The sequence below is a fragment of the Gopherus evgoodei genome, chromosome 3, assembly GCF_007399415.2.
Source record: "Gopherus evgoodei ecotype Sinaloan lineage chromosome 3, rGopEvg1_v1.p, whole genome shotgun sequence".
Lineage (NCBI taxonomy): Eukaryota > Metazoa > Chordata > Testudines > Testudinidae > Gopherus > Gopherus evgoodei.
In genome coordinates this window covers 151,483,665-151,511,636 of record NC_044324.1, presented here as the reverse complement: position 1 = coordinate 151,511,636, position 27,972 = coordinate 151,483,665, and the positions used below count along the sequence as shown (strand labels likewise).

The window sequence follows — 27,972 nt, the reverse complement described above, 5'->3', positions numbered from 1 at the left end:
GTGACTCCAGTCATTTAGGCAGAAAAGTCATTATGTAAGTGCAAATTATCACATATCCATAGCATATCATTACTATTGTAACTAGTGAAACTAAATGTAAGAGTTATGAATATACCCCAGTGCAGTCATTCTGAATGAGGGCTGAATGAGGAGTATGCATGCCTGTGGGGGTACACAGAGTTCTTCCAGGAGATACATCAACTCATCTAGATATTTGCCTAGATTTACAACAGGTTACCTAAAAAGCATTAGCAAAGTCAGTACAAACTGAAATTTCACAGGCAATGACTTGTTTATACGGCTCTATACACTGAAATGCAAGGACCATATTTATATTCTAACTGATTTATTTTACAATTTTATGGTAAAAATGAGAAAGTAACCAATTTTTCAGTAATAGTGTGCTGTGACACTTTAGTATTTTTATGTCCGATTTTGTAATCAAGTAGTTTTTAAGAGGTGAAACTTGCGGTACGCAAGACAAAAATCAGACTCCTGAAAGGGGTACAGTAGTCTGGAAAAATTGAGAGACACTGCCCTAGTGGAATGACTGAATTCTAGGGGAGAGATTCTCTTCCAATTGTGGTACCCATGTGCTGCTCTGGTGGCATATGAGACATAAAAAACACTGCAGTAGAATGGGGGCAAAAGCAGCATAGGGCCAGTGTAACTGGTTCTCCTCTGCTCTCCTCATAAACCCTCATGTGCTGGGAATGGAAGGGCAGTGTGTTGGAAAGGTGAGGTGGCAACACTGTAGCACATAGCACTTTGGGGATTCTGGGTTATGATACAGCCTTCAGGAGGCCGCTGTTAAGTCTGAGCAGCTCATAGCTACCTTAATTTACATCACTGGCTGCACGAACCCCTGCAGAAGGCCAGAATTTGGACAGCAGAAAAATGGCTTATAACATACCACCTTGCAATGCTGCCAACTCCCACAATTTTATCTCAAGTCCCTAGATATTTTGTGTTTTTCCTAGAGCGCCAAGATTTATGTGATTATGTGAGAATCTCAGCCTTCATTTAAAACAAAGGCTAGTTTTTATCCCAAACTGCTGTGAAAGTTTTGAGAACCTAACCTAAAGGCACCCTAAAATTCAAAACCCAGGAAGCAAATAAATATTCAATTTTTTTTAAAGATGATTCTTAAGTTACTCCATTATTTTGAGATCTGATTCATGATTTTTTTTTAAACACTTGGATTTGGTAAAATTTCTTTTCCCCCACTTCCTTCTACACTGTCTTCGTTGCATTGTATTTCTTGGAGCCACAGCACAGAATCAGAGCTTAGCTGTTTTATGCAGCAGTGTCTATTCTTGCTTCTCAGAAAACCAGTCAATTTTATAGTATTACAATGACAAGTGCTATAAAGTAAAATTTTTATAGACATAATTGGGATTGGGATAATTCTTCTTTAAGTGGATAGCATATCATCTTAATGATTTGGTTTTGCAGACAGATTTCACATCCTGGTACCACTAGCTTGGGCAAGCTACTCCTGGTGTTGAGTATAACGAGTGCAGTCTCTAAATAGAACATCAACCAAACATGCAGAAAAATAGTTCAACCGGGTGTATGTTCTTTACTTCAATTAAACTCACACAGTTGGACACCTACTGTTGCCAAAACAGTAATATAATTTATACATTATAGTCCAAACAGTAAAACTACACTAAAAGTCATTTAACAATATTTATAACACCATAAAATACAGTGTTAAAATATATGAACTGCAATATGTACCAAAATTGTAAAATTTGTTTCTCATCATCAGTGATTAAAACCAGGATCATTGCTCTAGCTTCAATACTCACAACCCTGATGACAGATTAGAATTCAAATCTTAATGATCAATTTACAATTAACAAGATAGAAGTGAAACAAATTAAACCAACCATTATATATAATGAGACCCAATGGACTCCCATTGTTCCCCTTAATTACAAAACGCAAATCACAAGTACACAATGGGCAGTGTTATGCGTCAATCCACAAGTCTAGGAACTCAGACAGTAACAATCTGAGAAAAAAATGAACCAAACACCACAACCCCCCCCCCAGGACTATATTTAGATTTTTTTTTTTACACTTGCGCGTTTATATAGTACCTTAATATATACTATTTTTCTTCTATGCAGCCTGAGGGGTGTATAATCTTGTTCAGTATTCTATCCTGAGATCTATCTTGCCCGAGGTAGGGATTAGCTCACAATAAGAGGTTTTACCTAACAAAAAAGGTATTACAGATATCGTACAGGAACCATGTATGAAGTGTAGTGAGGTAGATACACAGCTGAAGGTAACACATTTCATGTACAAATGCATTTGAAAACTTAAACTTAGTCTGCTTCTTCTAAATGTGCACCAAATATCTTATATAAATCTATACTTCTATTGGATCTCTTATTGCAAAAGCTTAAGTGTTTTTACACACATTAATATAGCATCACAGGACTCCTGTTAAGTATAATCCACATTTTACCAATGGGGAAACTGAGTCACAGAGGTTCCCAAGTAGAATGGCAAACAACATATCTAGGAAGAGAAATCATATGTTCTGGTCCCAGACCTCTGCTCTAATCACTAGACTAGACACTCTAACTATGCACACTATGCACTCACACTATGCACAATCCAGGATTTTGGCAGTAACTGAAACCTATGGTTTGGCCACTATGTCAGACAAATAGGACACACTGAATAAACTATATGATCAGAATCTGTTTTGAATAATAATATATAGGCACCATATATGAAATGTGTAAGAGAATTCTATTTTAAAAGAAAATGCCCTCTCCATTGACTCCTGGAATTGTAGCTGCACACAGTGATCATGAGATAACAAAATTACTTCGAGCTGAGAGGATGTGAAAGCCAACGGCACACTGGGTGCTCTGACATTACTTCCTCTGGTCATTCAAATTACAGCTGCTAAGATCATCTTTCTTGTCTGCAATTCTAACCACGTCTCACCAAATTCTCTATTAGCTTCCTATTTTCCACCATCTTTATTTCAGTCTCTCTCCTTATCTTCAAAGCCCTTGACAATTCTGCCTCTCCCAATTTATCCATTCTTCTTTCTGGATTGAATCAAACCCCCATTCCCATGTCGTCAGCCTCAACCCACCATATGTCCACTTCTCACAATTATCTTCATGCTTTGTGCTCCCTATGCACAAAATACCCTTCTTTAAGGATAGAAAAAGCTGCTACCCAGTCCTCTTTCACATCCTTGACACTTCTAAGAAGTTAGTCAGCCAACATTGGCTAAAATGAGGGGACTAGGGAATTATTGAGAATTATTTAAATAAAAAAAGTATATATTTTCATTCTTTGCACCCACCCTTCATATGTTACTTGACAAGGTTTGAGTGTGTGTTGGAAGTCCTTAGTATGTTATATGAACAGGTGGAATAAATCTTAATTCAATTATTTTAAATTATTACTTTGCCTGCAGCCAGTTATGGCTTCATGCTTTATCAGTTCTCTGAATTCTTCCTATTTTGTGAGTCTTCTTATGTTACTCTTACAATGTTGGACAACCTGAAAGGCAGATTGACTGGCAAAAGTGCTGCTTCTTTGGCTCCTGCGGAACCAGCATGACATTTTCAACAGGGGAGTTTCTTTTTAAAATGACCCATTTTACATTCCCTCCATTTTTAATCCCTTCTGCAAATCCTTTGCTTTCCAAATTTACTTTGGATGAAATTCACCTCATATGGAGAGTATGAACCAAGTGTATGCTCCACTCAGTACCCACTTTGTCTTGCAAGTAAGATTTAATGGTGGATAGGCTTGTGGAGACTCTCTGCAAAGAGGTGAGTTTCACTCTTTTGGAATACAAAATCATATGGTTTATTTGATTAATCTCACATATGAACACAGAATCTCAGTGCTAGAACCACAAAGTATCCCAATTTTTTGCAGGATAACCTTCTTCTAGCCTAAAAGCTAACTATGAACAGGACATAACACTATACTGTATATGACTATAGTGCAACTCTAAACTCCTACTTTTACTCAACTACTTTGGAGTCTAATTTTTTAGTTGTTCCACATGTAGAACTACCATTTACTTCAATGGGAATGCCACATGAATGGAGGCTATAGAATCAGACACCTACTGAGCAACAATTTTTACAAGAGTTTGCTGAGAGGGAAGATGTGATGAAAATCCAGAACCACTAGCTAGTGTGTGCTACTGTAAACTAAATGGCTTATTTAAAAAAAATTATGTCATTTAATCCCAGATAAGCAACAGAATTCAGCTTCTTCATGTGACATGAAGATATTTAACTGAATATTTATTAATTATTTTTAGCATAATTTCATACATTAGAATTGTGGCAATTTGACAGTTAATTTACTACTTTTTATTTGAAGAATACTAATCCTAAGAAGAGTATAATATATGATTTCTCAGATCTGAATAGTCCAAGTAATTTAAATGGAAACACCATTTGAAAAGCGTAAAATTAGAAATACCCTGGGCAAAATCCCATCTTGGTTTCTCAAATTGCAGATGCCGTAACAGATTTGGAATAGGTGTGGATGACAAGTTTTAGAAGAGAATAATAAATATAAATAAATACAGTAGCTCACTTCTAAGTAGCAAAATGACACCTACCTGTTTTTTTCTGTTACATGTTCCAGCTTCCTTGCCAACATACAACATTCCTCCTTTAATTTTGCTATGAATGTATTCTGGGAGGTCAGCAAAGAATCCAGTTCATTCACTAGAAATTATATTTTTATATTTATAAAATTAAGACTTGATACAAAGATTTAAAGTAGTCTTATCCCCCCGCCCCCACTTTTTTTAAAATATGGTTTAAATTCCAGGCATTTGAACATGGGATAATGATCTAATCACAATTTACCAAAGAATGGCTAAATTTAAGAATTTCTGAATGTGAAAAATCTAAGCCACTTCTTCCCTCTGATATCCACAAACATTTATCTTAACCTTGCCTGCAATTCATTATTAGGGCATAATCTTGCAAGGTACAGAGTACCTTCTACTTCTCTTGAGATCATAAATGGAGTTGAGCATCACTTCACACTACCAGACTTTTGAACAGTTGTCCTTACTGCCTCTTTCTGGTAGGATGAGCAAGCAGTCTCATTCACAACGGACATGCAGGCAACTCAACAAAGAGGCTATCTAAGGTGATAATGGACCAAACCCTTTTGTGACAAAACTAGCATAAATGCCAAATTCACACTTGTTTGTTTTTCTTAAACTTGAGAATTTTATGTTCATGAGGGGCATCAGACTGGCAAACATTGGGCTTTGAAGTCCTCCATATACCCAACAGGTACAGAATCAGGAGTGATAATGTCCTTACTGGGCCCACCAAGGTATCTCATCCATTTTTGCAGAAATCAGCTAATTTAGTCAGTCTTTCTATTGAGTCTGATAACCAGCATTTGACAAATGTGAGGTAGATACACAGACCTATGTCCAGTGGGAACTGCACTTAGACCACCATTTTATATTGATTAGTTTCTGTTACTATTGACCTAAACTGGGCCAAAACCGATTATCTAGAAATCAAAGGTCTTCCATATTCAAGTGAGAAGACCATGTATTCCCTAAATTTCTAGTCTTAAAATCATTTCTGAAACTGTAAATAATTTGTTTTTATTGTTACCAGATTCCTTCAGATTTAATAAATGATATATAATGAAATACATTTTATACAATTATGACTAGAATATTGTAGTCCTTTCATCTGTACCCAACTTACAGTAGTAGTATATAATATTCCCTATAATACATAAATGCATAATGTTTATGATATTTTTATGAACAAAATGACCATTTTTTCAACTCTTCCCACTCTTAGTAGAGATATAAAGTTGACACATCCAATCTTGTTTCAGTACACTCAGATTAAACAAAATCTTACTGACCAGGAGGGGCAAGTACGTTAGTTTTCCTTAATTTATGCCAAATTACAGCTGCCCATATGCAGATGTGCACAGAATGGGGAAAGAAGAGAGAGAGAGAGCTCCTTTCCCTCTACCACCTCTGTGTAGCAGGCAGTCATAATGCAGCTGTTTGTACTCCCTTAACACAAAGCTGGGAAGAAATGTCAGCTACCTCTTTTCTAGAGGTGTTAAAGGGGTAGCAGGCAAATGTGTTTTTCCCAGAAAGATGGTAGGCATGATGTTCTGCAAAGTTATAGCACCCCCTTCCACCATCATGTAGATGTTACAGATTTCCCTCACCTAGCATTCCATGGGGTCTAAGAGCTACAATTTGAGCCTTTAACAATGTAATTGGTTAAATATTAAATGTGGAGTTATCCTTATTTTGCCTAATGCCATTCATAAACATGGAGCATTACAATGGTCAAACAATGGGCAAAATGTTTTGACTGTGAACAAACGAAATTGCATATTTTGAAAGTCCTTTTCAGATTAAAGGTAAAAAGTTATAGGTCAGCTAAGCCAGGGTGATGAAGGATGTCTGCTTCCAGCCAAGCTTCCGGCTATGGTCAATGCTTTGTATTAGTAAATTTAAACTGCAGTAGTGATAACTTGAAGAATGCAAAAGGATTAAACATCCTTGTTCTAGACTGGGGGAAAAAACATACTAATGCTAAAAATGTTTGAGGCTGCAAAGATTAAATAAAGGAACATATCAATTTGGAGCCAGCGAATTACATCCAGCTGCGACAGTGAATTAAGAACCGATTAATGGTTAAAGCTTTTCTCCAGTTTGGATGCTGAAGCAAACTCATTAAGCTTTTAGAGTAGCTATAATGTGTGTACTGTGGGAACTGTTCAGTGCTATTCAGGAGACTTTAACTGTAGGCTCAGAGCATTTCCCGCAGAGCTTCTGATGCTATTTTCTTTATATAACATGTGTGCCTGAAAATCCAGCCAAAAACAAGCCCTTTGTTTTTCTACTTTGTTGTGGTCTCTCTCAGCTTTACGTTTCTTGAATACAGGTAAATAAACTCATAATCCAGATGGTGCAACAGATGTGAGAGCAGCACTCTGAAATCAACAGACAGTGGGCAATACTTTCCATTTTCTCTTTTAAACGCTAACTAATATGTAATTCGGAATCTCCGGTGTAGTTAGCATCTGCTCCCTTCGGCCAGCCAAAGGTTACAGGTGTTCCTGATGTCATTTCACAGTAAGGCACGGGCCTGGCTTGTGAGTAAGTGCCCAGGCTCTAATCTTTTTCAACCACCTACCAGTTTTATCATGCTGGGCCTCCATTTGTTGCATCTTCTGTGTCAGCTCCTGCTCTCTTTGCTCTGCCTGAAGGGCTCGGGTCTTTGCTTCATTGCTAAAACTGTGCTGAATACTTTCTTTCTTCAATCTATAAAAACAAACAGGAAACAGAAATACAAAATATACTACTCTACAGATAAGTCAAATGCCAAAATGGATAGTTCAACCGATAATTTAAAAAAATTGGTCTAGCTTTACACAACAAACATTTTCCCCCTCACACACACTTCAAGTTGAACATGCCAACCTTTCTCTCACAATGACAAACACACCCCAGTGGCTAGCAGAAAATGGACAAAAGCATGACCTATTTTCTGAGTGAAAAAGGATTCCTTTTCCAGAGAATAATCCATGTATTCTTGGATTATACTTTATAATATTAAACGAGTCCTCTACTATAAAAAAGCCTCCCTTAAGATCTGATTTGCCTTATGCAGTTTATCTGTTCTCTTGTAACTGTTATATATTTCATCTACTGATAAAGTTTAGGGGCCTGACCCTGAGACAAACTAAACTCCCAGTGAAATTAATGGGAGTTCAGTCAATGGCAACAGTTCCCACAGTGCTCACATTACAGCTATTCTAAAAGCTTAATGAGTTTGCTTAAGCATCCAAACAGCAGAAATGCTTCCACCATTAATTTAAGACAACAGAAGATGAAGGTAGAGCCCTCTGGGTTTCGTAAATGCAAGATACCATAACATGAAATAAAACAAAAAATAGCCTGTAAAATAAAACAGAACAAAAAACTTAACCTTGCAGCACCAGCTCCTGTCCTTTGGGACTGGCCCTGTACCCTGCTCTGGGCCTTGTGACCTGGAGCACAGGGTCACAGTTCCACTCAGGTTTGCCTCATAATAGATGGGAGGGAGAAATTTGAATTGAGACCTGATGTCCAGAGCAGGGAGCTGGATCCAGCCCCTTTGCATGGGAGCTGCTGCTATGGGGTGAGTATGGAACAGGATTACTCTGCAACCCCTCCCCCAGAAGACAGACAGACAGACACACACACAGATCCTGGGGGCCTGCACACGTGCACACACACTCCCTCCAGTCAGGACCCAACTACTCACTCTCAGGGTCAGGACTTTATTGCTCCCATCCATGCTGGCCTCCCACACACATTCCAGGAACAGGACCTGATCCCTGACACACCCCAGGGCTCCCACACACACAGACTTCCAGAGCAGGACCCAATCCCCTCCCTCTGGAGACACGACCTGACACCGCCCCAACAGGCCTCCCACCTACACCCCCAGGGGCAGGACTCAAACCACCTATCCCTGAGCAGCCCATCTCCCTAGGGGCAGGACTCAATCCTTCCCACAATACAATAAAATAAATGAAAAGTTATAAAAACTAAAAAAAATTCACAGGGCTCTAGATGAGGGCATCCAGTACCTCACAGGAAACAGTTAACATATCACAGAGGACTGATCCTGCGTGTGTAAACATTTAGGGCTTATACAGTAAGGCTGTATGCAAGTGACTAATTGCTAGTCCCACTACTAAGGTCTGAAGACATAAGTTTGCTAGCAATTTACTTGACTGAATATACAAGATGTGGCAATCGCTACAGAGTCAAAATAAATGTCAAGTTATCACATACCATGCAAACTTTTTTTTTTACACACATACCAAGCAAAGACAGCATTAGTAACAAGAAAGGGAAACATATGCATATATTAGATCAGGGGTCGGCAACCTTTCAGAAGTGTTGTGCCGAGTCTTCATTTATTCACTTTAATTTAAGGTTTCGCGTGCCAATAATACATTTTAACCTTTTTAGAAGGTCTCTTTCTCTAAGTCTATAATATATAACTAAACTATTGTTGTATGTAAAGTAAATAAGGTTTCACAATGTTTAAGAAGCTTCATTTAAAATTAAATTAAAATGCAGAGCCCCTTGGACCGGTGGCCAGGACCCGGGCAGCGTGAGCGCCACTGAAAATCAGTTTGCGTGCCACCTTTGGCACCCGTGCCATAGGTTGCCTAGCCCTGTATTAGATAATGTCCTGTGTTTCGAAGGGGTTTAATCCTGCTATGAACCATTGCAAAGATTGGATCTAGAGTGAACCGAACCCAAAATTTGAGTGTGCTCATGTATATGAGGGTTGATCCAGGTTTAAAAAAAAAAAAAGAAAATTCTACAGTCCTGCTCTAGCTACTTAAATTGGCTTAAGAATACCTTGAAAGTACAATTTAAGAAATCCTTTTATTATTCTCAGTAATATTACTCATTGCATTGGGCTATAAAATAAGACCGTTCTGGGAATGGGTCACATAAGGATAGTGCCACACCTCATTTGGCTGCTGCACTTAACCTTTGGCTTTCTGCCCAATAACCCATCTGAGATATTACAATATCCCAGCATGACATACACAGCATTACATCTCCTTGCTTACATTTATGCCAAAGCAATATAAATGGTGGGTGGGTTACATTACACTCTAATTCCTGGACCCAATGTTGTGATCTGACCTCAGACAAAACTCTCCTTGAAAGCAGTGGGAGCTTTGCCTGAGGTAGGACAGGGCCTGATGTGACAAAAAGACAACATGTGGGCCGGGGGGGGGGGGGGGGAGGAGGAAGGAGGAAAGTTTGAAGAAAAACATGTTTTTGTCATGGAAACATTACAGAATAAGATGTGCCTAATCATATCATTCACAATCCTAGTTTTGAAAGCAAACCTTTTTTTTAAAAATCACATTAAACTAGACTGTGCCTCACCCTGGGCACTCAAGGAGGGCCAAGCACAGACACAGTATCAGTTCTCATGTTTCTGGCAAGGATCAAGGAAGGCCAACACTGACAGTAGCATGAAACTTGTGACGAGGGTGCACATACCTCTCTTACATAATGGCGAGCAGAGGTGGGTAAGGACACTCAGGCTTGTGGTCCTCCATTACCCCTGGAAGGATGTGCCTCTCCTTCATGCACAATGGGTACAATTTTCAAAAGCACTTAGGTTACATAGGGCAGGTCTACACTACAGCTGGGATCAACACTCTGAGATCGATCTACTGGCGGTCTATTTAGTGGGTCTAGTAAAGACCTGCCGAATCGACTGCAGATCCCTCTCCAGTCAACCCCTGTACTCTACCCCTAACGAGAAGAGTAAGGTAAGTGACAGGAGATTTTCTACCGTCAACCCCCCACGCTGTAGACCCCGTGGTAACTTGACCTAAGGTACGTCAACTCCACTTAGGTTACTCACATAGCTGGAGTTGCATAGCATAGGTTGACTTACCGCGGTAGTGTAGACATAGCTTCAGTCTCCTATGTCCCATTTTCTAAAGTGACACAAGCACTTAGGAAACCTACTTACCAACTGCTTTGAAAATTACACCAAATATCTCTATGAGCAGCTGCCAGTACACAGACCCATCTTGTCCAGTGTACTTTGCATCACTTTGGTACAATCTTAGCAAGGACTTGAATTTAAAAGATGTTTCTGAACTGTCTTGTCATCAATAACCAAACTAACATTAAGAGCAACGAGTCTAACGAAAAAAAAAACTGAAAATCAAAGAGCATCCTGTATCTTCCTCACACATGATAGGAAAAAAAATTAAAAGCTGAGCCTAATGCTAGTAAAAATGAAATCTCACTGAATTTATTTATTTTAATCTTGATGGACAAGCCTTAAAATAATCAAGAAACTCTACTACATTTATCAATGTCTGACGCTGAAATTAGAGCTAAAGCCATTGAAATGATGAAAATTAGAAAGTCCTCTGAAGAATAAAATAAAGATATATTTCAATGAAAAAACCCCAGCCTTTTTCTTCTTTAAGAATACACCACCTAGCTCTTACATAATGCTTTTCATCTATAGATCCCAAGTCACTTTGCAAAGGAGACAAGAATCAGTATCTCCATTTTACAGATGGGGAAACTTAGGTAAAGACACATGAAACCCATCTTAACTACTCTTTTCAAATCAGGAAGTATTTTCTATTTATGCATACAGCATTTCCTGGGAATTGGACTGTTACCAAGATGAGACGAGAGATTTAAGGAACTTTAGTCAGATCATGTATGTATTCTATGCTTTTACCACAATAAATACCAGGAACACTAGTTTTGTTTTTTGATTTTTTTAATTCAGATTTTGTTTCAAACAAAACATATATTTAAATTTGACTACTCATAGGAGTGAAGACTTAGACTATGAGCTCTTCAATTCTCAGTCGCCAAAATGTGTACCAAATGGGACATGAGGAGACAAAAAACCTTTTACAGGAGGGATTCTCAAATGTTTTCATAGTATGGCTCACATTTTAATGCAGATCGTCTCCTGGACCTTTTATATTCCTACTGAAAGTCCCATAGACCACTTTTCCTCCCATCCACAATAATATAGACAACTCCCTGGCAATTACTGCATTTGGTTACAGAGAAGCAAATATATTCAGAAGGTATTTTAATGCATTTTAGCAGCTGGAAATAGGGAGGGAGAACAGCATACAACTAGCTAGTTTTCTGTGAACTATCAGCATGTGCTCCACACACCACAGTTTGGGAGTTTTTGTTCTAAAGCCAGATAATGGTATGAACATAGCCCAGCCATATGGGTAGCAAACAAATTGTGATTAGGAGATTGCAATCCATATTCATTATTTGAAAAAGTTTGTATTTGCTGGTCTAACTGTATAATGTTCCTGCAGTCACTCTGTACATAGAATTCCCACTGTACTCATGGAAATTCTGCATGAGACTAACAGCAGCATCAGATCATTTCAAAGTACTAGAAATTAATATTAAGAAACAATCCTGTATTGGATGGAGTCTATGAGCTAACAGGCCTTGTTTATCTCAAAACATGTATTATTCTACATACAGAATCTTTAAATATGGGATAAACCTAAGTACTTTCCGCTTCTTTGACCTTGCTTTTTTTTTTTTTTTTTTTTTACCATAAACACACTGCATGTACATTAAAAGATAATAAAAATCCCTAAACAGAACCCTACAAAAACAAAATCCTTCACTACACACAATATTCTCTCCCCAGGGAGAAGATGAGAGAGAAGTTAATCACATAACTTAATCTACTACCTGAAGGCACTCAACTACTACGATGATGAAGGCAGTAGAAAGACCTATATAAAAAGTTTGACAGAATTTCCCACAAATTTCTCCCCTCCATCCTTCACTAATCCATTTTCAGATTACAGCTATGTTGCAAGTAAAAGGGCTAGCATGCAGCTTCTTCACAACTTATTCTGATATTAAGGCACTGGGAATTAGGGTTTCAAAAATTAAAAGTAAATTACCATGCACCAGGAAGGCATTCACCCAAGGCATGGACTTAATTTGTTCCCTCTGTTAATCTAAAACCCCTCAAATCTGTCATCCCATTCCATTCTGCTTAATGCCATTCAGTTATTTTTAATGATGACCACATCTATCCACCGTTACCACACAGTGTTCGCTTAGATTCCTCAGTATCTCTCTGTTTAGACTAGAAAATACCCGTGGGATCTCAGATACCACTGTGTTGTAACTAGGTAAAACTGAAATTCAGTGATGACCACTATACTTATACAAAGTAGGAAATGTTTAGCATAAAATACTAGTATTATATCTATTTTTCAAATTAACAGAACTCTAGAAGGGGAAAAAAGACCAATGCATGTGTATGTGTACTAGAACTGTATAAAAATTACCAACTCATAAAAACCATTATTACCAGGTCATTATTTCAAACCTCATCGGGTTTTGAAAGATTGCCCTTCATGGCAGTTACATTCTGGGTTGCCCCCTCTCTCTCTCTCTGTCAGTTGCTGGGAGCAAACTGGCCATGGACTCTCTACTGTTGGTTGCAAGGTGTTCTCAGAGGGCACACGTTACTGGAACTGACTCCAGCCAGCAGACTGTGTTTGATGAACATCCAGATAGTTTAAGATTTACTTATTTGGTCAAATGCTTCACTGACCCATGGATTTATGGATTAATTTATTAGGTGCTTTTCAGCGATTGTGTCATTGATAGAGTGAAAACAGTTCTATTTCAGAGCATTTAAATTTACAGATTATTTTATAAAATTATTTTTTATTGATGTATAGCAAACTGGTGTTTTAGCAATGGGTACTTACATAGCTTTCTATAACAATAAATACCTGATTCTGATCTCAAATCAATGAGAATCAGGAGTAATTCCAGTGAAGTCAATCAAGTTACACTAGGCTATAACCGGTATAGGATTACATTCAGGACCTAAATAAGGTATTCCAGCTGCTGCTGTATTTTAAATGTGTTCAAATACATACTTAAAATGTTCAAATACAGTGTAAAAATTGCCTTTAAAATGATATAAAACAGAACAAAATCTCTTAACTACAAGCATTAAAGTCTCTCTCTCCCAAGATGACAGTACTTCTCAGAAACCTTACAAAGCCAAGAAAACCTTATTCAGCGCAATCAGAGTTAAAATTTGACAAATATCCAAATTTAGGCAACTGATTATCCTCAAGCAACCTGACAGATTATCCTACAATCACTTTCTCACATTAAAGCAAACAATATGGCCATTACTAATAAAGGGTATGACAGTACTGTGTGCTTACTGCATTAGAATTCAGTTAGTGTTAGTATTTTAATAAAATTCTATATTTTTAGGGAGTTTCAACTTGGCTTTTACAATTCAGCCAAGGCTGAAAGTTCATACATAATTTCACAGCTCACTGACAAACTTTATTTCACAGACGCTTATATTTATGCAATATAGCCAAAATTATTCTACCAAAATTAAAACAAAGCTTATGGCTTTAAAATATTTTTTGTATTTGTCCAAATGGAAATCATTTAATGAGAAATTAGACAGACAATCTGAAGGTTTGATAAAGTGGAACACAATCCTATAATGTCCAGGTCATCTTTTTATATCTGGCCTGTCATTTGTGGAAAGAAGATATCACCCTACAACAGCTGTGGTATTAAATGAGTTTGAGGTCTTACTATAATTCCTACTACAGTGGTTTTCAACCTGTTCTCTGCAGATCCCTGGGGGTCCACAGACTGTGTGTAACAGGTTCAGCGAAAGTTTGTTACCGCCATAGGCAGCAGTTTTCAGCCTGTGGTCTGTGAACCCCTGGGGATCTGCAGACTATGTCTAATATTTCGAAAGGGGTCGACAACTCTATTTGAAAATTTTTAGGAGTTCGCAAATGAAAAAAGGTTGAAAGTTGCTGTCCTAGTAGATAGTTGTACACATTACAACAACTGAACAGTTATCATCAACTGGAAACTTTGGCAATGTTCTCAGAGAGTTGAAGTATTCTATGGACATAGAACCCGAATCACCCTTTCATCCATACAAGAGCTCCCTAAAGGTCAGGTTTTAGGCATATCAAATAGGCAATGCGAAGAAGCCTTAATAGATACGACTTGGGCAGTACCAGTTCTGTCTATAGATTTCAGTCTATATAGTTTTTTGAAGCTGTAGATTCACTTATAAAAATTGAACCCACCCACTCCCCCCGCATTCAATGTAAAAGCTTTTATCTGTAAAAATTCATCCATAATATGATCTCTTTCTTTTGGTATTTCCTTCCTAAAATTTTAACATTGAAAATTGGCTGCCATACACAGAACATTGCCACTTTTTATTTGGATTTTTAATATATCAATGCACAATTATTTAAATATTATTCAATTAATTGCTCTTTTTCAGTGGTTTATAATATTTTCAGATCAATAATCAGCACTTACAGTAGGTCATCAAATACATTTACAGCGGGCGAAATTCTGGTAAAAGTGTAGTTGGTAGCATGCCTTGCAATACTATTTAATTTTAGATTGCATCTTTCAAATAAATTTCCCAACATACAATAATAGACAACAATGTAAAATGGTGCAGGAAGAGACTAGGAGAGCAGGTAGAACACAGCATTAGGAATGGTGTAAAGATTTGATAAACTTGCTGGTATGGGAACTAACCAACAGCATATTGGTTATAGGCAGTGTGGAACAAATGGGTTATGTGAAGTATTAAACTATGGCCCCAATTATTGTAGCATGCCCCCATCCCACCACTTCTCTTAATTTTTTAAGTATACATATGCACAAAAACACATTCTATTGTAAGACAATTATGAGCAAGCAAGTCAAAGACTTTTACAAATGATTAAATGCTGAAGTGTTCGATTACTGTAGAAGCCATTTACTGAATGTATACTCCAGTACTATCTAAACAACAACAATCTCCATCTACAACATTAAAAAAAGTTTTGAGAGGCTTTTTCTTGACGTGATGGTTTGTGAGGTTGGTGCTGGTGCTTTCTCTGACTTCTCACTGATGTTTCTTTGGGACAGACCTTAGGTGAATAACTTCTGGCTGAGGTTATTCAAAGGCATGATCCTGCAAGATGCCAATTGTCCTCAACTACCATTTAAGTCAACAGGAACTGAATGGACTCAGCACCTTATAAGATCAAACCCATGAGCAGAAACGAAGTGGTGTGACAGGACAAAGTAATAAGGATAATGCTATCATTTGAGGGAGGAGAATATTTTATTCTTCTGGGCTGGGAAAAAAATCAAAATCCTTCTCTTGTCCTAGAATAAGTTAGCAAATATAGAAGCAAACTGGAATTAAAGATGTGACCAAAAACAATAGAAGTGGAGACATGCTCAAGTGCTGTGGAAGTTTTGCCTTTGCATTACCATTGTGCTTAGATATGGTAGAGGATTCCCAACAGTAGATGAATGACCTATTACGTGTGGCAAGACTTAGGCATGCTGGCACCCCAGAATGATGAGTTAAAAATGGAAATCTAGTCTGACAGTTCTATATTTTCTTGCTCTGGTTAGTTTGTGGCACACCCTTAACATGATTCTGTAATCATAACTTTTGTGTTCATTAAATAATGCACAGGCAATATTTATGTCAAGCTTTTTTTTTTTTTAATCAGATTTCAAATATCTATATCTTGGTCTTCACAGGATAAAGTATAATGTATTTCAATAGCAACTTTCAAACTAAACTCACAAATTAGTACCATTATGCTAAGTGCTAGATATCCCACTGTGCAGTTTTGCTTTGTGAATTTTTACCTTCTTCCATGCACACTTTTAGCCACTGATTGCACAGCCTTTCAGTGTTTTCTGCCTTTTCCTTTAAATAAACTGGCTCTGGCTCCTTCCATCTGGTTCCCCTTCCGTCAGCAACCCTGCACCTGTTCACACCTCCTCTCCTGTTGGATTCCACTGAACATTTCCTCCTCTGCCAGGGCTATTCTGGCACTCGCAACCTTTCTGTCATTCAATCCATCTGTCAGAAGTGAACTTTGTTTACTGCAAGCTTCTGCTTTCTTCTTCAAGAAGCAAAGCCCCTCAAGGTCATTGTCAAATGAACTGTCGGTATGGATTTAAATCTACTTCTGCTAACCACCAGAATAAGAAGTTCTGTATAGTAATTTGTTTGTGAAAATTACTTTTGGGTATAGGAAGATAATAATGTGGAGGAAAAATAAAAGATTATTTTAACAACAACTATGTCTTTCTCCTTACGTCTTTTTTAAGCACGCAAAAAAATGGTACAAATGCTCTAAATATTTTCTAGTTATAACAAAAGACAAAATAGTAAAGGCTTTATAAATAGAAGATTTACAATTAAACAAAAATACCAAATTCCACCTTAAAAGAAAATCTGTGCTGTAGAGCAGAAAAATGTGAGGCAAAAGTATTTACTAAAACTGAGTTAGGGAGAAGGGAACAGGAGGATAAGAAAGTTCACAATCAAATTATTTTAAATATCCAAAAATGTCCCACATCAATTGTTATATCACTTGAAATAATTGTTCTTTTAAGCTTATATAGAGATGTTAAAAATACAGCACTTTTATAAATAATTGTTAAACTGAAGCCTGAAAACATAATTTTCTCACTTTGTCCTTGTGCAAGATGCATATCCATCTCTCTACTACAATACTGTCTGTACATAAAATTAGAATAAATTGTAAAAAATAAATAATAATTTTGGGTCAGGATAAACATTATACTGTCAACAGGATCCATTATGTGTATCTATTAATGCACTCATCCCTCTTTTCATAAATAGATTCTGATAACCACATACTACTGAATTATTAACTAGTCTCTTAGATAGTCTCATTCTTCTGGAATAAGAAATATCCTTCACAACATGTAATTCAGGTATTCTTTAAGAAACAGAAAATTCACTCAACAAAAGGAAAAAAGCTGTGCCCAAAAAAGTTTTAAAAGCATTTTATCACCTGTAATCATAATGAACCAAACTTTTTATTCAGCTTCCTAAAAGGTAAAAAAAAAAAAAATCAGGTGTTAAACTTTCATGGATAAATTCAGGATCTATGTAAGCAAATACAACCTCATTAGCTGAAATGGAGTTACATCTGGTTACATTAGGTCTGAATTTTACTCAAAGTTTAAGAAATAAAGTCTTGTGTAGTATTATGACAAATTAATACTAAACATAGTTAGCCAAATAGTATCAATTTAATATCAGATACATTGTTTGTTGGGGGACTACTCTGCTCTCTGTGATCTAATGATTCTTTTTCCATCTTATTTCTTAGGGTCCTTATTTTCTCCTCTAGAGTGTTACATGGAAGAGAACAAAAATGTTAGAAATTTGTAGAAAGGGACCTGAGGGGCAAGAGGAGCACATAGCAACATCCCACCTAATTGCATAGCAACTCATATTCCTCCCCACCCCTACTTTGTGATTCAAGCTCTGAAGAACAATTGTCAAGGCCAGCCAGGGGAAGAAGTCAGAACTCCTCCTCCTAATTTCTGCAAAAATGCTCTTAGAATTTCAGAATGCCAGAAGCAGAGTGACAACAAATTGCAACATGTTGGTTTAGTTCAGCGAGTTCACTCCTGCTCCTAGCGAACTCAGTCACACTGGCTTTAACTGACTGAGGTGAGGATGTGGTAAGACCAATGTGATAGCCAAAGCTGCAGATATTTCCAGCTAATTTCTCCCCACTGTGGAAGCGATTTACATAAGAGACAACATGTAGGATGATGTTCGTAAATGTCAAATTTTATAAAATTACATGTCCAATCCTGCACCCATTCAAGTGAATGAGAGTTTTATCACAGACTTCAGTGAGTGGCAAACCCTTATTACATAATGATTTTAGGATTAGATCCTGACATAGGAGAGAAAAAGAAATATTGCTACTGACCATAAAGAAAATAACTGATTGTATTTAAAAAAGCATGGTGCAGCTTTCAAAATGGTTAAAATTAGCATTATAAAAATAAAACCTTTATAGAGAAAACACATTTGCAACTTCCTTAAAACAGTCTTTCACATGTACTAGAGAAAACAAGTGCTGGTCTCTAACAAAAATCAGAATCAGTTAATTTCAAAATTAGTATAAAATCTAGCAGGCTTGGATACATTCTTCTGAAAGATTGTTTTTTAAATTAAAAAAAATCATATTATTCCATTCCCAATAGTTATTTAAAAAATTGATTGAATTAGTCCAAAGTAAATGTATATTGATATTAATCTATAAACTTCCTTAACAGATTAGTTCTCAATGATAAATATTCTTTTTAAAAAAAGACATTTAAAAATACTTTTTAAAATTCTTGTAATCATTGGATAATCTCATTTGTATTATTTCTGAATTACACTGCTTGCTCAGAAGTGCTGCAAGTACTGTAACCTGCTACCAGTGTAAATACACTCTATTTGCAGAAACAACTTGGTTACTTTAACAGCGTGATTCGTCGTATAAAAGATTAAATCATTAGTAAAATTCTCTTCTGACCAGTGGCAGTTTAAACACTACAAAGTAAATGTTCAATGTAATTAAAATTGTAATCCGAAAACATATCACTGCCTTTCTTTTAAGAAACTTGCATGGTAGAGCAACAAATCAGATTAAACAACAAGCAGCAAGGTTTTTAAAAAACATTTTTTTTAATGAAGAGAAAAGGAAAATAGGTGATGTTATAAAGCTTTTCTTTTCCCTAATTAACTGACATAATGGTGGATTCCTTGCTCACCCCATGTTTATATTGACTTTACTTTTGTTTTCTCTTACAACTTTGTTAATAACATTTGAACACTCACAACATATACCTTAAACAGTATTTGTACATGGTTAAATGTCAGGATATTTAAACAATCATGTATTATCTTGACTGCTTATTATTAAATAAACTGGTAATGCAATTTCTAAAAGGCACTGCCAGAAGAAGTCACAGCCGATTTATTTCAAATCATTCAATATCAGTCTTTATAAAGCAGCATATGGTCTTATGATGGCAGGTAAAATATTTTACCTTCTATAATAACTCAGAGCAACTAATTTATCTACATATTGTATAATGAGATAAACAATTTCAGCTGCACTAGAAAAATCTGTAGGCAAGGGAGAGATCTAGCTTTTCCCCCCTCTGTTTTATTGATTTTTCTGCCTATACATTCATGTAATTGCTAACAGAGGTTATTCATTCTTCCACCCCCTTTCACAATTACCTTAAAGCAAGACCTTCTTTTCAGTTGTAGAAATATTTCAGTTTCTACAGCTGCAGGACAAAGAATTGAGAAATTTTCATAGAGTTGCTTGGGGAAAAAGGAAAAAAAAGCTTTGCAAGATTCTGTTACAAGTAAGCAGAGTGAATGACAACTTTCAAATCTACCACAATCATTTACTAATGTGCTGCTATATCAAATAAGTCTAATTTTTTTGACAGCACCAAATTAGATTTATTGCAGAAACTGCTGCATAAATAGCATATGGCTATGTTATACCACCTATTTCAAATCCCGGTAATGTTTCCTCCCCTCCCCACTCAAAATGAGTAATAGAGCCAAGCTATAAACCTACTGTAAAAGAGAGCTATACAAGTTCTAAAACAGATGTAGATTTCTTTGTTAAAAGATGAACTCAGCATCCACAACCCAACTGTACATCTGATTTTTTTTTAATTTTATATCATGATCAACTAAACTAAACTAGTTAATAATACTATACAATAAGTCAGTCAGTTCTTTTTCATTATACAGTACTTGGGTTATTTTGTCTTCCGTGTTACAATTCTGTTTCCATTTCTCTTTCAAGTTGACAGTTGCTATCTCAGGGCCTGATCTCGCAATTCTTATGCATAGAGATAACTCTTACTCTTGTGAGTTGTTCTACTGATGCTAGTGGTACTACTTGAGTGAAATTTACTCATGTGACTGAAGGTTACAGGACTGGGACCTTAATTCAGTTCCCATAGGATATCACTTAAGGAAGGAAATGGCATCTCCTGAACAAAATCAAACACATGGTAAAATATCATAAAATATTTAATTCAACTGAAGAACCCAATACTGCAAGGCGTTGAATGCCAACAACTCATTAACATCAATGGAAGTAGAGGTCTGCCAGGAGGATCACTCTACAGATAAATATACAGATATCCAAACATTAATCTTCAATTCTTTCATTGTGTATATTAATAAAATGTTGGACACAAACTTATGATTGTGTGTGACATGCCTGGTAATATATTTTTATTTTTGCAAGGGTTACGCCACACAAAAATTCCTAGTAGCAAAGGTTCAAAATGCAATGTTGTCACAAAATTAGCTCAGCAATGAGTTGATATATTCCTTTTACTGCAGACTGATCAGATAAATTCTTTATTTAACAAAAGTTTGTGTACTTTCTGCAGTAAAAAGACATTGCAAGGTCTTATCTCAGACCAATGGGCACACCACTGTAAACATCATGGAGCTCTGTAGCTACCCTGCAGCTTCCCTCTCTGCGGTCAGTCTTCCCAGCTGCCCTATCTGTTACTGTCTGATTAGTTCTGCTAAGGAGCCCCTCCCCTGCCAGCTTTCAGTGCCATCTGTTCTACACAAGATGGCTGCTGCCCAGCAACCTAACACTGCCCTCCTACCTGGCACCCAGCTACCATCCTTACCCCAAAGTGCTAACACAGGTTCTCACTGCTGGCAGAGTCAGGATTTCATTACTACTACTTTGACAAGTGCAGGGTTGTTTGTAATTTCTCTTTTATCCTGATTTTGATTGTACAACCACCACCCACTGATTCAGTTTGCTTCAGTTTTGTTGCTCACAGATTTTACTCTCCACATTAATCTCCCTCTGGCATGTTACTGCATCTGTTCCTTTTTTTATTATTAATTTTCAAATTCCCACCATTTTTGACAAAAAGGAGGTAATCTACACTCTGCTTCTGCCCATTTCATTTTCTTTAATTTGGAAGATAAGTATGAAAGCATGCCAAAGAAGTTAATTCTCCGTTAACAGTTTATTTTCTGGCATCCCAATGCCTTTGTATATGAAAAACAGATAGAAATAAATGCTGACTGTATCAACACCACAGTCACAACTATCCCTACATTTAATGAAAATTAAACATATGAAACAGAATTTGAAAGTTTATTAGTTATATGAGTTGTTTCATGTTATTACTCCTTCCTACACTATTTTTAATAGATAAAGCTGTTCACACGAAACAAACAGCATATAACATGTTTAAAATTAAGCTTTTTTTGACTATTTTTTCCATATATTGGTGTTTTTGCTATATTCATTAGACTAGAGAATAAGCAGTTTAGAAAAATGAGACACTGTCCACTGCTACTAATTAACAGTGCCCATTAATACTAAAAATGAAATCTCATTAGAATTCCTCATCTATCATCAATAGGAGACTGCTTCTGATGTTCTAAAATTGCTGAATAAATGGCAACACACGAAATAATTCTGCTGATAACTAACAGATATTACTTTGAAATCAACACAGCTGATACTAGGTTTTGTACAGCTTTAATAAAGGATAGTGAGTAGCAGCATGAGACTTCTGCTGTAAATAGACAAGTCAGATTATGCTTTATAATTTAAAGAATAATATAGCCTAAATATAGATTACAAACAGGCTGTAATTCCAGCAAGGAATTCTGGTGACATCATAAGCCATGACAGCAAAGCTCTAGCAATTTAATAATGTCTCAAGAACCCAGAGGTAGAATGGTAGGTTTAATTTATGTACCTTATTTATTATACATGGATTGCAGTTAATGCCAATGGAGCTGTTGAAAACTCGCTAGAGGCTACTAGAAGCATTGATGTATTGTAGCTATTTGAAGCCACAAAGGCCACAGCGTTGCTGAAAACAACTGTATGCCCTAAAAGACATTTTCTTCAATGTGTTACTTTCTGAAGATATTTTAGAATCAAATATTTTGGTGATATTTCAATCATATTATGTACATTCTTCCTCAGAGAAGTACAGAGAGACTGCAAACACCAACCGTCATCACTGCGGTATAAAACTCTACAAATATCTGATCTTTAAAGAGCAACCCAGACATTCAAATTAGCCTGGGCGGTCACACATTATTGGACTTAAAAGCATGGGTGACACTTTTATTATTCAAGTAATGTTTTCCTCATTTACAAAGTTGACACCCAACACTACCAGCAATGACTGCAAAAAAATAGTAAATATGAGTCTCTGCTTTAATTCTCTCTCCCAGCAAAATCTGAGATGACTTGAGTCTGTTCTGATACTATCATAAGCATTTCTGATTGCCATGATTTGAGAAGAGAAACAATGAACCAACAGAGTGAATGAAATATCAGACTTATAAACAAAAGAGGATTAAGCCCAATATTTTCTTCACTTCATTTCCTTGAATTTATGTAGCTTCTCTTGGATAGGAATATAGGAACTACTTCTTAAGAGACAGAACTGCAACTGAAGCACAAATATTAACTTTTAGTTGTTTTGTGTAATGATAGAGAGATTTCAGACTCATCTTTCAGTTACTCAAGAAGAGTGAATTATTTCAATAAATTAAATGACATTTTAAAATCAGATCATTCTGATTATCATATTGTCTCTCCTGTTTGATCCCCACGACTACAGTACCAATATGATTTTGGCAATAATTCTCTCATAGACTAACAGGCCTGAATGCTTCATGCCTTTTGAAAGCTGCAAATCAAGCATTCAGACAGCATGGTGCATGTAGCAGGGTTCAATCCTGGTCTAGTAAAATGAATGAGAGTTTTGCCATTGATTTCAGTGAGGCAACATTAGGCCCATGTTTTCTTCCTATAGCAGTTCTCACATGAAAATGCAGATTGGAATTCAACAGGTGAGATATTGGACCTTAATTACTATTTCATAACCACATAGGGCTTGAAACAAATTTGTTAAAGTCACATTATGGTGAAGCTGTAAATGCAGGGAGAAGGGGGCCAATGTTGTATGCAAGATTACGATGGTTATTGTTCAAGGACAGCAATAATGCCATATTTTTTCTTTCATTTCCAAATACAGAAGTTGGAATTATGAACTGGATTCAAGAAACAAAAATATGTGCATTAACTAAACATCAAGGATTTCTAAGAAAGCTGTACTTCCAATGTAAGTAAACACACATTACAGTGATCCAGAAGCAAAGGTGAAATGCAAGAGACAAATAAAATAGCAATTCTTAGACTATTTATTTAACAGGTATATTTCTTTAGCTGATAGGCAGTTGAACTGGTCTGTATCAAACCAGTGTTCAGAAAGTGGATTCTGGGGGGCAAGAGGTGGTGGGTAACAAGTTTCCCCTGCAAAAAGTAGAAACATAGCTCGGTGGATAATTCCCTTTTCCCCCTTCAGGCCTGGATTGCATGTTCTCATTCAATCCAATTGATCTATAATATTTACTTTCTAATTTTCCAATACTTAAATTAGACATCTTATATTGTTTTTACTCTTCTTTACATTCAAAATACCTAGACTGATGTTCTTTAGTACTTCACTAATCTTCTGTTTAGTAATGTGTTATTTTAGCAACAAAGCAGAAGACTACTAGGCCTACTTAACACTTTGGATTCCTCTAGCTTCTGCCAGAGGAAACTGGGCTATGGATTCATGGTAGCAGAAAGACTAGCCACAGTGGGAACAAGCCAGCCACACCGCCAGTTCTACTAGGAGTCATAGAGCTGGCTAGCTAGTTTAGTCCAGAAAGTAGATGGAGACAGCTAGAAAAGGGCAAGGCCAGGACACCTAAGAGATGCACTAAATCAGTGCATCTTCTCAACATACTTCCAAAGACAGGGCTCTAGAACTTAAAAGCTATTCTCCTTGGCAGAACACCCAGAGAAGGATAGCAGCAATACTGCCAACTCCCCCTGGGATGAATGCCTCTGTTGGCACAGCTGCTCCTGAATATGAAGGGGAATGCAATTTACCCTTCTCCATGGGCTGAGGTGAGCAAGAATCAAAAGTATTTAACTACAATATTGTGTGTACCACATTACTAAACAATTACTAGACTCAACATGGGAACACCATAAGAGATTTAGTGCCTTCAATAAAAGATCTGAAAGCGGGACCTTCACAGCCATATCTGCTCCTTCACTTATTAAGAGACCTGTTCTGGCAGGATGTGATGCTACAGTGAGAGGGACGGAAGTGGCATGGAGAGCGGGTACAACTCTGAGGAATAAAGAGTGGCTGCTTTTTCCTGTCCATACCTGACCAACATTAGTAACATCACTTAATACACTACTGGACGGCTGTCAGATGCTAGTGTCAACTTTGTAAATTTAAAACCGGACACTCCTGCAGGAGTGCTGGAACTTTGCCTGCTCCACCCGCCCCCCCCCCGAGACACCTCCTCTGCTGTGCCTCTTCCTCCAAGGCCCCGCCCCACCCCACTCCTTCCTTGAAGGCCCCACCCCCTGTTCGCTCCTCTTCCTCCCTCCTCTCATCATTCACTTGTTTTCCCACTTCCTCCCCAGGTTGGGAAGGACTCGTCTGCAGAGTCGGAGCTGAGAGCTGCAGCTGCCAGACACAGGTAGAAGGCAACCCCACCTGAGTAGGGGCTGGCACGGGTGATGACCTGGCACCTTCCTGCCTGCAGTAACTGGATTTTGGGTGTCTGGTCAGTAGATGTGACTGGACACTGTCAGGTCCCCTTTTCAACCAGACTTTCCATTTGAAAACCAGACACCTGGCCACCCTATAAGGGTAGTAACAGAACCTATACAGAACAGATAATGATAGAATTTGGTGACTTTTAGGGGAAGATTTGGCCCTTACATCTCCCTTTTTATAATGAAGTTAGAACTATGTACTAAATCAGCATGAGCATACTTTTTATTTTATAAACAAAAGGCCATATTGCATACACTAAGTCAGATACTAAAATGTCTATAATTAAACAGCTACCTGAATCGTTTTGACATTATGCACCCAGATTTAAGTGTTGAACCATGTGAAATTTATAGTTATTAATCTGTATTATTAACGGAGTTAAAGATTTTCACAGAAAATATGTTATTAGGATTTTCTCAAAGATATCACACAGCTTTATCATGCATGATCAGTCTTTTGCTAAAACAGAGCTTGGTAAACCATTTGGTTAACTATCACAACAAATCATTATTAAGGAAGTTCTGCTAAATCCAAACTTTAGATATCTTAACAACTCACCCAAAACTTTTTTCAAGTTCATCAACCTCTAGCATATTTTTGTCTCTGAATACAGGCTGTTACTGTGGTGCTTTCTTCCATCTGTTAAACTACCGTGCTCTGAATAATACTGAAATTTAGCTGAGTAAAAGATTGATTAAATGAATTTAGAAAGTTTACATTGGATCCAATTCTTCTGTCATTGAAATCAATGATAAAATTCTCACTAAATTCAGTGGGTGCAGGATTAGACTAGGAGTATGAATACTCCACTGTCAAATAGCCAGAATCTGAGGCTGTTATTCAGGTAAGTTTATATTGACTCCAGGGAGAGTTTTTGTCTAATTTAAGACTCAGTAAGGGCCTCAAATCTGACCCTGCATGTTTACTAACAGATAAAAGTGATACAAAAGATTTAAAAAAGCAGCTGTGTATTTAGCAAAAAGATACATTTTAACAGTTATTGAAACTCAAGGTGGAATTAATGATCAGCAAATTGCTACTCTGGAATTTTCTCTACAGGTCTACTAGTAAAAATTAAGTGTAGGTTGGTAGTTTATGTTCAGTGGAATAAGCCTATAAAGAGCCCAGATTGACAGAAATATGTTTGTGTCACACAATCTTATTATTTGCACTCAGGCAAATGAAGGAAATGCTATTCTCATGGTTCTGTCCTGAATCTCTCCCTATATTCCTAGAGTGTTAAATTATGTAGACTCTTTAATCTCAGATGAAGTATAGCTTCATAACTGACATCAGTATTTACACTGTTATGTCACAATACCCTAAATTTATAAATTTGAAGCAGTACAGTTTCTAAACCGATAGATGCTATACAGTTTGGTGCTTACTGACGTTTTACCTAATAAATGTATTTTGGCTTTTTGAAAGATCATCATTTAGGTAAATGGATGCTTTATTTACCACATCTTCACTTCTCCTAAAATGCCTGAAAGCAATGCATGCAGTGAATGATTATGAATATCTGCAACAACTGTGGGGAAGCCTGTGGCAAAAATTAGCAGAATGAAATTGGTGCTGTGGCATGTAATAAGATAAGGGGTACCTGGTGAGGTGCAGTTGGTGCTCAGATTTACCCAGCAGTTCTGTCAGTTTTAGGCACTCATCTTTGGCTCTTGCTGCATCCTGCTGTGCTTGTTCCAAACGCAGTTTGTTCTCATTCAGCTCTAATCCCAATTTCTCTATTTCCTTTAAAAATATGTAAGAATATATATTTTAAAAATATATGTAGGTAAATTTTAAGACACTCTACCTTATGTGATCAAAAGTTATTAGCAAAATAAAGCATGATTTCATTTAATGAAAAAAGGAATGGAGTTCTTTGGTGTGTAAAAATAAAGTTTAATAAAGAAACAAGGAAATGAAAGGAAGTAATTTGAAGTATCAAAGCTCATTTCTTTTATTAATATCTTATTTCACCAATTTTTTATTAAAAATATTAAGCCTATGCAAACAGATGTCAACATGAACATTGATAATATTCTTGTACAAAAATGTTTCCCATGAATATTCTTGTACAAGAATGGCCCCCATAAAATTTTAGTTCCAATGTGTTCTGTCTGCTCTATCAGTTTATTAAAAAAACCCTACATTTGATTTGTATTCACTTCATATTGCACTTAAAACGGCATTAAGGTGTTTCTTACCATTTGTATTCATTTAAAAGAGCTCTTATTTGTTAGTCCTGATCATGTAAGATGCTGACCACTATCAAATCTTGTTGCCTTCTTCACATATCTTGGTCACACACACCTACTTAATGTTAAGTGCTTAAACAGTCCAGTTAAAGATAGCTAGACTACTGATGTGCTAAATTTAAGCATGTGTATGTTTCGCAGGACTGGGGTCTTTGTGTCTAGTGTATATATTGTAAGCCTTTTGCATGTCTCTAGGCACATAAAATTTTCAAAGAGAAATAAACGTCCTACATTAACTATCTCAAAAATACGAAAAGAACTATCCCTTCTTCCAAAACAGAAAATAACTTTCGTAGCAAAACTTTGTTCAGTATTTAAACACTTATACAGGTACCTTTACTTAAATATTCAAATACCTTAAATAAAAAGGAACGTACTCCAGTATCAATATGAACTCCTGAAACACATTCATAGTTATGTTGTCTCTGTTTCTTCATGAAAATATTAGCCCAAAGCATTTATAGTAAGTCATGATGCCTCAAACAATTCATTATCCACATCCAACAAAAAGTATCAGTGTGTAAAGCATTTTTTTCCCTAACACAGTCCTTTTGCATTTCT

The 27,972-nt window shown here is 36.7% G+C and overlaps 1 protein-coding gene across 10 annotated transcripts in view; it reads right to left on the bottom strand.

The window, feature by feature from the left end:
* Window positions 1–27,972, bottom strand: part of SDCCAG8 (serologically defined colon cancer antigen 8) — a 153,975-nt gene that overhangs the window by 62,878 nt on the left and 63,125 nt on the right. For 6 of the 10 annotated variants that reach the window (XM_030557001.1, XM_030556999.1, XM_030557000.1 and 3 more), the window contains exons 13-15: window positions 26,760–26,902; window positions 7,212–7,339; window positions 4,628–4,736 (exon numbers count right to left, since the gene is read on the bottom strand). In XM_030557001.1, the coding sequence (XP_030412861.1) occupies window positions 4,628–4,736; window positions 7,212–7,339; window positions 26,760–26,902 (380 nt within the window). Of the gene's footprint in view, window positions 1–4,627; window positions 4,737–7,211; window positions 7,340–17,493; window positions 17,531–26,759; window positions 26,903–27,972 lie in introns of those variants that run through there. The other 4 variants (XM_030557005.1, XM_030557007.1, XM_030557008.1 and 1 more) reach the window with 3 other exon arrangements.